Source organism: Pogona vitticeps, chromosome 5 (genome assembly GCF_051106095.1).
Source record: "Pogona vitticeps strain Pit_001003342236 chromosome 5, PviZW2.1, whole genome shotgun sequence".
NCBI lineage: Eukaryota > Metazoa > Chordata > Lepidosauria > Squamata > Agamidae > Pogona > Pogona vitticeps.
In genome coordinates, this window is record NC_135787.1 from 24,095,573 (window position 1) to 24,108,178 (window position 12,606).

Below are 12,606 nucleotides of genomic sequence, written 5' to 3' on the forward strand. Positions count from 1 at the left end.
AGTCTCATTCCTTGCTACAACACTCCCCTGCCCATAAATATAACAATATAAAAATGAGTCTTACAGCACCTTAAACATTTATAAGCTTTATTTGGCAGAAGTTTTGTTGGGAGTCCTGCCCACTTCATCAGATACATACACAGAAACTTTTGCCAAACAAACTAGTCTATAAGGTGCCACAAGACTCTTCGTTATTTCTGCTGCTATAGGCTAACATGTCATGCATGTCTCCTCAGATGTAACCACCCACTGAGTATGTTACTCCTGGGTAACAGGCTAGACAGTTAAAATTGCCAGCAAACAGAAGTGACTGCACTTTTCAACAATTTAAAAAAAAGTAAGAGCATGTAAAAAATGAGAGAAAACAAACATTAGTTTTTAAAATAATAGCAATAATGTTACTGGCAACCCCATTATTTTTTGCATTTCTCCAGAGTTCTTTACATGGTTATAAACAGACTACACAAACAAAACACATTCAATAAAGAATGTTTAATTTGCAATAGGCGGAAGTTTGTTTTGGAGATTCCATACAAGAACTTCAAAGACTGTTGACAGAAAAGTACACATATAATATCTTAAAAATCTATTTAATTTTGACTAAATTTAGCACCTATTTCTAGTTCATTTAATCAGGCTGAGATATTTGTCCTGTAAACTACAAAAAGGAAAAAGAACAAAATGAAAGAAAAAGTTGACCTATATTAAATAATGTGAAAGGAAAAAAAACAGTTACAGTAATACAAAGGAACAGTACAGAGGCAAAAAAGTAAAGATTTTTAAAAAGTAAAGATTTCAGAAATTCGTACCACAAGAATATTAACCGTAATAAAAAAGAGAAGACATTGAAACCAGCCGTTTGTTAGGTGCCAATATGTAATAGAACCCATAAGACAAGCAGAGAATGATGCTGAGTTAAGGAGAAAGGGCCTGTTTTTCAGCAAAGAACTTCCTGACAGCCACTACAACAAAGTCGTGCCAAACGGTGACTGTGTGGTCCCCCTTCGTGTTAATAAATCAAGCGTCAAAGGTTGATCTGCAATTCATAAGCAGCCTAAGCTTTTTCCAAGGACTTGTAATACTCTGTCAGCACAGTCCATGCTTTAGGGGCCATGAAACCTTCAGGAGGATTTTGCCCTTCTCGAGCCAGTTTACGCATGCGAGTTCCTGAAATGAATTCAAAATCTTCATGGCTGAAAAAAAACAAAAACAAAGGCATTTCAGGATGATGATTCAACAGTTTCAGTTTAACTCTGTTTCTCTTTCAAAATCTAATAATGGGATTCACAAGTGCTTCTGGTCAACGGCAGACAGGCTCGAATACTTTGTGATGCATTTTTATATAAAAGTTCCAAAATCAGACAGACAAATGGAATGGGTAGCAAAATATAACAGCACAGAACGAGTAAGTTCACAGTTCCAGTCAGCCGGCTATACCGTTTGCCTGGATAATCCAATTCACATTCCCTCTCCCAGTTTTCAGTTATTGGGATGGGTTATTATTTAAATATTTTTTATATTACAGGAAGACTTTGGATTCTCCCTGGCCCTGCTGAAATATCTAGCCTTCAATCCAGATTACTGCTCAATATGATTTAAATCAAATCACTCCAGTGTGGATAAAAATGGGTGATTTTAAAAATCATTTTAAAATCAGAGTTTTTAAAATTTAAATTGTTTTTAATTTAAATTGGATTTTTTTTAAAAAAATGATTTTTATCCGTCCTGCAGTGATTTAAATCAATTTGATTTAAATCTAGTCTACCATGACACTAGTATAACTTGCATTGAGGATTCATACTAAGAAAATAGAATTCATCAATTATGTGGTAGATAGGATGCCAAGTTCACCAGTATGTTCTTGTGTATCTCGTTGAATTAATACCTAAAGAAAAAGGTAAAGGAAAAAAGATTCCCCTTGACAATTAAGTCCAGTCACATCCAACTCTAGGGGCCAAAGAGCCAGCATTTGTCCATAGACACTTCCCGTAGTCACACAGCTGGCATGTCTAAGACATGGAATGCTGTTACCTTCCCACCGAGGTGGTACCTATTCATCTACTTGCATTTGCATGCTTTCAAACTGCTAGGTTAGCAGAAGCTGGGAGAAGTAACAAGAGCTCGCCCCGTTGCGTGGATCTGAACTGCCAACCTTCTGATGGACAAGCTCAGTGACTCAGCGGTTTAACCTGCAGAGCCACTCATGTCACAGCAATTTAATTTAATTGGCTGCAGAAATTTAAGAAGGACTCAGTCTGTTGCAGTGACTCTTATAAGTGACAATGTGGAGTCTGTACCCATCAGTTTAACAGTCCTTAGAACAAAGATGAACATAATCCCTGTCTTGGATACTTCTCAAAGGCTACTGGATGATCATTAAGGAGTCAGTACAATAAGATCCTGGTCTTTTGGATCAAGGTGTTTCTTGGATTAAATGCAACAGCAGATTTTTTTTAAAAAGTAGAGGGTGTATTTTCCCTATGAGAGAGAATATTTTAATTTGGTCAGAAGCAAGAAATATCTAAAATTATCAAATGGATCATGGGACAAAAATCAGAAATCCAGGTACTGGACGTACAGAGACTGAGTAAATAACTAAAGCAAACATGCAATCTCCAAAAGGAAGAAGGCAATGCAATAGAAAAATCAAGGAGCAGTATGGCACCTTTATGACAAACACATATAGTGGTGCCTCGCACAGCGAGGTTAATCCGTTCCGAATTAACCCTCGCTGTGTGAAAACATCGCTGTTTAATGCGTTCCAATCGGCTCATTTACTCACCGTTCAGCGATGTTTTGCAATGGCTGGCAGCCATTTTCGCGCCCTCCCCTTGCTTAACGAGGGCGCGAAAATGCTGCACATGGCCATCTTGGGGCTTCCAGCGGCCATTTTGGATCCGCCGAACGGCTCTGCGATTTTCGCCCTATTCAGGCATCGGTGTGCGATCGCATTTGCGATCGCAAAACCAGCCTCGTAGAGTGAATTCATCGCTCTACGGTGCACTCGTTGTGCGAGGCACCACTGTATCTGATTCTGTTGTTCTAAGCAGCATTTTCTTAATCAGATGCACTGTAATTTCTGTATCATTATAGTGCCCTTATGACCAAAACACTTTTGGGTGGCTCCCAAATTTCTTTTGCCATCTACAGCAAAAGGTCTTGGTGAATGGATCAACTCTTTGCCACCAGGACTAAAATTACTTTGCAACCCTGGAATTTCAACCCATTGCATTCCTTAGAGGAAATTCTCTCTATTCTACATATTTTCCATATAACACTGTATTTTCTTATTTAGCTCAAGCACTCAAGAACCCTTATCTTGACTTTGATCTTCTAGCTTCTATTGGCTTATTATTTACTGAGCAATACCAATCTGAAGAAAGTCAGCATGACTGAACGAGCATGCCCAAAGAATAACTCTCCAGTGGCTCAGAATTATGCATAGCTTGATTTGAGCCAAGATATCAATGGCTCCCACTTGTATATGAGCACAGAACTCTGCAGAATTAAAAAAAAATTAATACAGCCTTTCAAGAAACAGCCAAAAGTATTTCTAACAATGTGTCCTAATAAGAACAGTTCATTTTCCACTTAGCCTGGTGTTCAAAATGTCTTTAGACTTTTTAAAAATGTTATTTGTAGAATTGGCTGTACTGAGCATTAGAGAAAAAGGAAGTCAAGTGGAAAATCTTAAAGAGGATTAAAAAGCACTATTTAAGGACATAAATCAAGCAGGACAAGATACTGCTAATGTGGCTTTTATTAAACATTTTTATACAAGTATATCCGGGGGGTGGGAGGCAAAATATTGTGGCACTTAAAAGACTAACAAATTGATTTCAGCTTGAGATCAAAGTCCACTTTCTCAGATATTTTGATCCATAAAAGCTCACCACTGAAATAAAACTGCTAGTCTTTAAAGAGCCTCAATATATTCTTTTTTTTTTTGACAACATGCTCAGACCTCTTTTTTCCTCTCTCCTAGTGTCTGTTCCATCTTGTCCAAAGTTTGTCCCCTTTTAAAAATTGTTTTAATTATATTGTATCATGCTTGTTGTAAGCCGCCTAGAGTGGTCTTAAGTGACTAGATAGGCGGGATATAAATAAAATAAATAAATAAAATAAATAAATAACATGGCTAATTCTTTGGAAAATTCTATAACATAGACAACTGATTGCTATTCAGCAGCTATGATTAATCTGTGCCAACAAATTAGCTGTATACAAATATTTCCAGGTTTATAACAAAAATATAGATCAGGGGTTCCCAAAGGGTGTGCCCCAGTGCGTCTCCCTTCTCTTTCTCTTCCCTGTTTAGTTCTCAACAGTCTACAGTGGGGTCTTGACTTGAGAACTTAATCCGTATTGGAAGGCGGTTCTCAAGTCAAAAAGTTCTCAGGTCAAATCTGCATTTCCCATAGGAATGCATTGAAAACCATTTGATCCGTACCTGCTCTTTGCCGTCCATAGAAACTAATGGGAAGCTGCTATTCTGCCTTTGACCACTAGAGGGGGATATTTTGTTTCTTTTTTTCTTAGGTCAAGAAAGGTTCAGGGAAGGCAGGGAAAATACAGTCCAGGCAGTACAGTACCAGGCAGTCCGAAGACTGTCTCCCAATCCACTCTCTAAACGCTGGGAGGAGTGAGGAAGCAGACAGGCACCCTTTTCACTGGCCAACAGTTAACTGAAAGTTCAAATTTTGCACTTTCCCTGCCTCCCACGTGGGTTTTTTCAGTTCTTAACTCAAATCTAAGTACTTAAGTCAAGTCAATATTTTCCTATGAGAGCGGTTCTTAAGTCAAAATGTTCTTAACTCAAGCCGTTCTTAAGTCAAGACCCCACTGTACTACTGTATATTGATTTAGGTTCCTCCCTTCCTGCCTTCGTTCCTAATCTCAGCTAATGATTTGATCCTGGTTTAGGCCCACAGAGGTTGTAGGAGTATTCTGGATGCCCTGCCCTATCTTTCATGCAGGCGTCATGCAGGGCAGGGAGGCCATGGTGCTGCAACTGATCCCTTTGCCTCAACACTCATGGGGCATCCAAGAGGCTTGCCAGCCAAGCAACTGTGGGAAGGGGAGGGCTGTCCCAGGAGCATGCACGGTGTGTGTGTGTGTGTGTGAGAAAGAGAGAGAGAGATCCCATCCCTCCCAGCCACTGCAAAAGTGTGATAGAGAGCACGTGAGGAGAAGGTAATCCCACAGGACCCCTACTCCACCCACCAACAGTCCTTATCACATATTCATCCTTCCATGATCTCCCTTCTTGGTGGATGTTGGAGGGGACAAGCATGAGGGCTCCCACAGGCCCAGTAAGGGGTTGTCTTGAGACCTGGGTTCCTATAGGGGGAACCCCATCATCTCACCAGTCAAGGGGGGGCAGGCCAGGACAGGAGAACCCACTGGGATCCCTGGCCTTGCCTTTGCCCTGGCCTCAGTTTCTCTCAACACTTGGCTGCACTCCTGCCTTACCTACCGTCCCTTTCTTTCATCTTCCTCCTCTAGACATCTTCAGTTCCCTTAAATCTTTAGTTCCCAAACATTTTTTTTTACTCTCTCCTCCCTCCCAAACCATTGGGGGGAATTGCACACAGTAGGTCAAGGAAGCCATGAGTCCAAAGCTTGGGAACCACTGGAACAGATTACTATTAGAGCCTCTAAAACTGCGAACTGGGTACATGCAGCTTCAAGGTAAAGGGGGAAATGGTTGTTGTGGGTTTTTCGGGCCCTTTGGCCATGTTCTGAAGGTTGTTCTTCCTAACGTTTCGCCAGTCTCTGTGGCCGGCATCTTCAGAGGACAGCACTCTGTGCTCTGGTGGATGTTGGAGGGGTCAGACAGACCTAAAGGGGAAAACATTTGGCTGGCTCAATGATTGCATTTTTATGCTGCCTTTTTCTCTTTGATGGGACTCAGGGCAGCTCATAAAGAATTAAAACAAACATTAGAAAGATATTAAACATTGAAACATGCATCTAAAAACCCTTTTAAAAACATAAAAAGCCATTAAAAATGTATATAAAACATCAGGCATACGGCATCTAACTATAGTAAAATCAGATATTAAAAGCCTGTCTGAAAAGAAACTTTTTCACTTGTCACCAAAAAGTCAAGAGAACCTCAGTGAGAAGAGCACTCTATAAGGTGGGGGCAGCCACCAAGAAGGCCCCTTCCAACATTCCCTTCAAACCTATCTGTAAAGGTGATGTGAGTGAGAGGAAAGTCTCCCCAGAAGACTGTAAGATTCAGGGTAATACTCATTACACAGCAGAGTCCATTCTAATGGAAAAGGTAACTGTTGATTCAACTTCCACATGAAGACCTGATATATAATCATTTATTTTCAGCAGAGCAGAAGACAAGCTTTAAAACAGCATGTCCCAGGACCCTGGACCCGTTTCCCTAGGAAGCTGGGCTGAGGGTGAAGGCCAGGTATGTTTGCATGGATGTTTTGCTGAGTTTTTTTTCTGGGGTTTCTTTTTGTCTCCTCACCACATGGCCTGGGGGTGGGGCCTAGGGGTGGGACTTTCTGCTTTAAAAGAACGTGTCCCAGGACCCTGGACCCTTTTCCCTAGAAAGCTGGGCTGAGGGTGAAGGCCAGGTATGTTTGCATGGATGTTTCGCTGAGTTTTTTTTCTGGGGCTTCTTTTTGTCTCCTCACCACATGGCCTGGGGGTGGGGCCTAGGGGATGGGACTTTCTGCTTTAAAAGAGCGTGTCCCAGGACCCTGGACCCTTTTCCCTAGGAAGCTGGGCTGAGGGTGACGGCCAGGTATGTTTGCATGGATGTTTTGCTGAGTTTTTTTTTCTGGGGTTTCTTTTTGTCTCCTCATCACATGGCCTGGGGGTGAGGCCTAGAGGGTGGGACTTTCTGCTTTAAAAGAACGTGTCCCAGGACCACTCGCCTAACGGCGCACGAAATTCTCAAATTCTATCTCTGGCCTTAATATGGTAAATAGCAAATCCAATTAGATTTGCATAAGCCTGGGAGGCAGGAAAGTTTTAAGGGTCAGATCATACTTCCACACTATTAAAAAGCAGGCTGGGTAGGTGGGGCTCGTCAGCCATGGAAGGCAGCCCATATAGCCTTGTGGCTATATCCACTCACGGAAAAGGCTTCAGGAGTTAACCTAGAGGCAAAATCCGGAGATGGAGTCCCGAAGGCAGCTCATGTCATTCTGCCAACTCCTGCGACATTGCTGGAACCAGTTGTATTGGCTCTTGCCTTTCCATTGGACCATTTCAGCAATGTGGAGAGGGGGGATCTGCTGCTTGGGTAACAGCCTATCCTCCATATTACCTTACCCGGGCTTCATGCTCTGGAGAGGACACTCCTCAATTCAGAGCATGTCACCATAGTCTCTTGAGACTGAAGGATGATTTTCAGCAAAAAAACCCAAACAACCCTATATTTCTATCAGTGCTGATTGGTAGATAGACTATTAAAGGTTTTGAATTAAAAAAAACTTCCTGTGCTGAATGAAGTTCCTCAAGTTTTTGGGCCATTTCCAACACGATGGACCTAAGACTGATTCATTATATCACGTGCTTAATGTTCCTGGAAACACATTCCAAAGTATTTGTATTTGTAAACACTTTGTCCCATACTGAGCCAGAAAAATGGCTAGTTTTTCATCCCACTTCACTTATGAAGAATCCTAAGATACCCAAGAACGTAAATATGTAATCATAATTATATTTATGATAATCATAATCATAGATCTGCAGAACTGGAAGGGACCAATGTTCCCTTTAAGCTGTGTGTGTGCTTGCCCAGAGCACCGCTGGAGTTGTGGACACGTAGCTGGCTTGTTTACCTCCCATTCCAAATGAAGCCCCGCCCATCTCAGTGCACATGGACTAAGGTTCCCGTGCAGAGGGACAGAAACATAGATGTAACATTGGAAGGGACTCTATGGATCATTGAGTCCAGACCTTGTCAAAGAGGCACAGCAGGGAATCGAACTTCAAACCTCTGGCTCTGCAGCCAGATAACTAAACCACTAAAGTTATTCAGCTGTTCTTAAAAAGGACTAGACCAACTGCAGTGGGTAATTTCTTTCAGATGACATGCACATGTGTTCCATCAATCAGGGACTCACAACTGAGCATATAAACCACACGCAAACTGCTTCCATTAAGAAGTACTGTGTGAAACGATATGAAAATCTGAGCCATGCCAGTCAACTTGACCAACCACTACTTGTTGTTACACCAGAAAAGACCTCATTCCAGGTCAAACATTTACTGTCCATCTAGCACAGAACTCATAACACTTCCTACTAAACTACATGCCCCATCATCCCCGACTAACTGGCTATGCCGACTGGGGGGTGGGAGGGTCAATGAAATTTGGAATCCAACGACTATCTTTCCCACTCCTGATCAAGCACAATTTTGTTAACTTCGATTGGCCCAATATTTCCTGCAGGAAATTATCATCAACCACTACCTACTCCTTTAAAACATGACTGTAACTCTTATTTTTACTGTAACTCTTATTTTCTGCATGCAGTATGTATGCTCTGGCACTGCATTCATGGTCCTTCACCTTAACTTGAAGCCATCAATCAAGAAGCATGGACGTGTAAGTCAGCTTATATTATCTGGAAACAACTATCAATATTCTATGTACTTTCACTGAAAAGATGAATGTGTTACTGCTATATAAAGCCTCTTTCCAAGAGATGTACAAATTTTGTCAAAAGTCAGATTTACTGACTTCACCAAAAGGAATTATCTACAATCTTTTAAGAGACATTTCAGCTTTTAACAGTGGCCAGTCTTGGCACCACCCCATGGCTAACTTTTGCAGTAGCCCTGCAGGAAAAATTTATAAACCTGTACATGACCAAAACAATAGGGTTGATTTGCCAAGTCTTGCCTTGTAACATTATGCACCTCACATGGTCTGATACATTTTTTTAAAGGCCAAGTGAAACAGATGGCTTTTCATCATGACCACTGCCTTCAGTGGCCAAGCTGTGTGTTTTTTACTGGCAGAACTGTCACTGCAATTAAAATTTCCAATATTTCAGTAGCACTCCCAGTGTACTTTTAAAAATAAAGTTCAAAAGTCTGCACTGTCTGTCTAGAACATGTGACAAAACACCACATACAAAATTTAGGGTTGGGCTGGCTGACAGTTTGAATACCAGCTGAGGATCTGTAATGGTGGTGGGAATGCACATTTTAACACTTCTGAACTTTCCTATTTCACACATGCACCTGCGAAAAATGGTGCCATTTGCCAAAGTTTCTCATAAATGTTTAAAATTCAGATAATAGTAATAGGAAGCAGGAACTGGGAAGAACACAAAATTCACAGTAACTAAAGCAGGAATTCTTTCCCACCGCCTCTCTGTTATCTATCAGACAGACAGTAGTCTAAACTGTCTGTAAATCACAACTAGAATGGGCCCACTGGATCAGTGGAGATTTGGTGAATCAACTCCTGTAAGTTCCCTTGATTCAATTGGGCTACTCTATTTGCAACGTACTAATGGATTTCAGTCTATGTGTAGAAGCCTATATATATAAAGACCACAGAATTAGAAAGGTTACTTTTCAAACTACAAAAAGTTACTTTTTAAACTAATTCCATAAAGCCCCAGCTAGCATAACCACTGGAGCTGTAATAAAAAAAAGTTTCCAAAGATATGGTACATCAAATTTCAAACTGTAGTCTTTCCCTCTCCAGTGTATGGTGATGTGGCCTCTATACAATAGAACACAGGTTCTGAAAGCGGTCTATATGGACCCCCAGGGGTCGATTTCAACTTGTAGGGGATCCACATCAGAGAGAAAAAATTGGGGGTGCATGAGATGTAAATGGGGGTCTACGTGAGCAGATCCCATTAGGCAGATCATAATAAATATTTAGGCAATCCATAATTACACCAAACACAGATTCTCTGTTTCATAATATTATTTAATTAGGTACAGCGTTGCCCCGCTTGATGATTACCCCGCTTCACGACGAATCCGCTTTACAATGAGGTTTTTGTGATCACAAAACGATGTTTAAATGGGGAAAATTTGCTTTACAATGATCGGTTCCCTGCTTCGGGAACCGATTCTTCGCTAAACGACAATTTTAAAACAGCTGATCGGCGGCTCTCAAAATGGCTCCCCGCTGTGTTTAGGACAGATTCCTCGCTTAACAGGCATGGGAAAATAGCCGCCCTTTGGAGGATCTTCGCTGCACAATGAGGTATTTCGCCCATTGGAACAAATTGAACCAGTTTTCAATGCATTTCAATGGGTTTTTTACTTTCGCTTGACGACAATTTCGTTCTACAGTGATTCTGCTTGAACAGATTATCGTCGTCAAGCAAGGCACCACTGTACTATGTACCATCTGTATTGTCATGTGCCTCATTCATGTGTAAGTTCGTAAAATTATTGGTAAAATTTTATGGTAAATGTTGGTGTATTGTAAATGGGATCGACAACATTTTGTCATTTCTCATTACTGAGCTATACGGCCACACACATCTTGTGCGTACGAGGGTTGGGCTGGCTGACAGTACTTTTTTAGACTTGTATCAAAGCTTTGTACAAACCTGTTTGATTCATAATTGATAAATAGGAGTGTTAGAGACATTCAGTTGCTTTCTGAGTTTTCAGAAGAAAAGTGGCTTAAAAATACATTCAAAAATATAGATAGAAAATAGGTAAAAGTCAAGTGAATCAAAATCATCTTTAGGAGTGCCTAAGAAAAGTAAGTACAAAATTTTATACATATTTTGTAGTTGTTACAATTGCATAGGGGGTCTATGGAAAACAAGTAAGTCGGCAAGTGGTCTACGGGGCAAAAACGTTTGGGAACCTATGCAATAGAAGGAACATGGCCAGAACACCTGCTCTTGCTCTCCATAGTTCTAACCACAAGAAAGCCAGAATGCCTAAACAAGACAAATACTTCTTGTCTCTACTGGCCATAAACTGTTCATGTTCTATTTCATTTAATCAAAAATTCCTCAAATGATGGTATTTATATTTGTTATCTGGCAAAGAAGATGGAACAATAAAAGCCTACGAGTTTGTTCTGTTCTGACTTTCTGATTAAAAGAAAAAAGCAAATCAATTAAAGCCTTACATTCCGCTGGAGCGCCAAGTTGGGTATGTGAAGCCTGGGCGGCTGGCATGAATTCCCTCCGACGGGGCAGTTGAAGCACAGCTCCCAAGACACCCGTTTCTCGGAATGGTTCACCCTACATCTGTGCTTCATGCTACAGACACCATATGCAAATAGGAGGTCTGCTTTCATATGTTACCAGTCATCTTCCTTCCAGTCCAGCTGCACCAAACACATCTCTACAGCCTCATTAATTGAGAACCGCTTGGAAGATTTTGCACAACAATATGCCTTCCCACCACTATGTCTCGTGGATGAAAAGGCCAGAGCTGACAGTGGTTTATTTACACAACATGGTAATATGCACTTTCAGGCCAACCAACCGGGGACCCAGCCCCTTTGTTCAAGCAGAAATTAAAGCGCTCTCTTTTTACAGAGCTGCCGGAGCGATAAGGCAAATTGCTTTGGAAACTAGGCTTCAGTTTCAATTACTGCAGAACTAAAACTTGCTGTATGCAAGTGCCCAAGTCATGCCTAGGGATATGTTTGAGCACCTTTTATCCACATGCCAAACATCCAGAGTGCTAATTCATATGTCAGTGATATGCCAGTGATATGCCATATAAAGCAAATAAAAGAAATATCACTGCTATTATTAAGAAGTATGATACACACACAAAAACCCTTTAAGCCCACAGCCTACAGTTCTGCATTAATCTGCACTATACAGCTTTAATTTGAAAAGATGCATTCAGAAAAATCATTCTATGGATTAGCAATGCAGTTTCTGTATATATTTCATAAATTACATAAATGTTCATAATTTATTTATTTATTTATTTATTTCATTTATACCCCGCCTATCTAGTCAATTGTGACCACTCTAGGCGGCTTACAACACACACTAATAATCATTGCTTAATAGGTTTTCTACTCATACGTGAGGAGTTATTAGATTAGGCATCCTTCAGTCTCGAGAAACTATGGTAACGTGCTCTGTATAGAGGACTTGGAACAGTGTCTAGTGTGGCTGAGAAGGCCAATTCGAGAGTGACAATCCCTTCCACACTGAAGACAATCTGTCCCCTGTCCAGCTCCCTGATTTTGCCGCTTTCGGGACTTCCTCTTTGCCTCGGCCTGCTGGACAAGTTTCTCTTCAAATTGGGAGAGGCCGTGATGCACCGCCTGCCTCCAGGCTGAACGCTCAGATGTCAAAGTTTCCCATCTGTTGAGGTTCATTCCTAAGGCCTTCAGATCCCGTTTGCAGATATCCTTGTATCACAGCTGTGGTCTCCCTCTGGGGCAATTTCCCTGCACTCATTCTCCATACAGGAGATCTTTTGGAATCCGACCATCAGCCATTCTCACGATATGCCCAAGCCAACGTAGACGTCTACGTTGAGGAGTTATAAGGAACTCTGAAATCCCATTTCTTACTGCTGAAAACATTGAGAGTCAGAAAGTCAAGTTCAATATATAACTCAACACCAAATTCTGCATTCCAACAGAAGCCAAATGATTCTACAACT

The 12,606-nt window shown here is 41.1% G+C and overlaps 1 protein-coding gene across 2 annotated transcripts in view; it reads right to left on the reverse strand.

The window, feature by feature from the left end:
• Positions 1-477: 477 nt before the first annotated feature.
• Positions 478-12,606, reverse strand: part of PAPSS1 (3'-phosphoadenosine 5'-phosphosulfate synthase 1) — a 57,651-nt gene continuing 45,522 nt past the window's right edge. For both annotated transcript variants that reach the window (XM_020796409.3, XM_020796410.3), the window contains exon 12: positions 478-1,193. In XM_020796409.3, the coding sequence (XP_020652068.1) occupies positions 1,055-1,193 (139 nt within the window). In that variant the 3' untranslated portion in view covers positions 478-1,054. The remainder of the gene's footprint in view (positions 1,194-12,606) is intronic.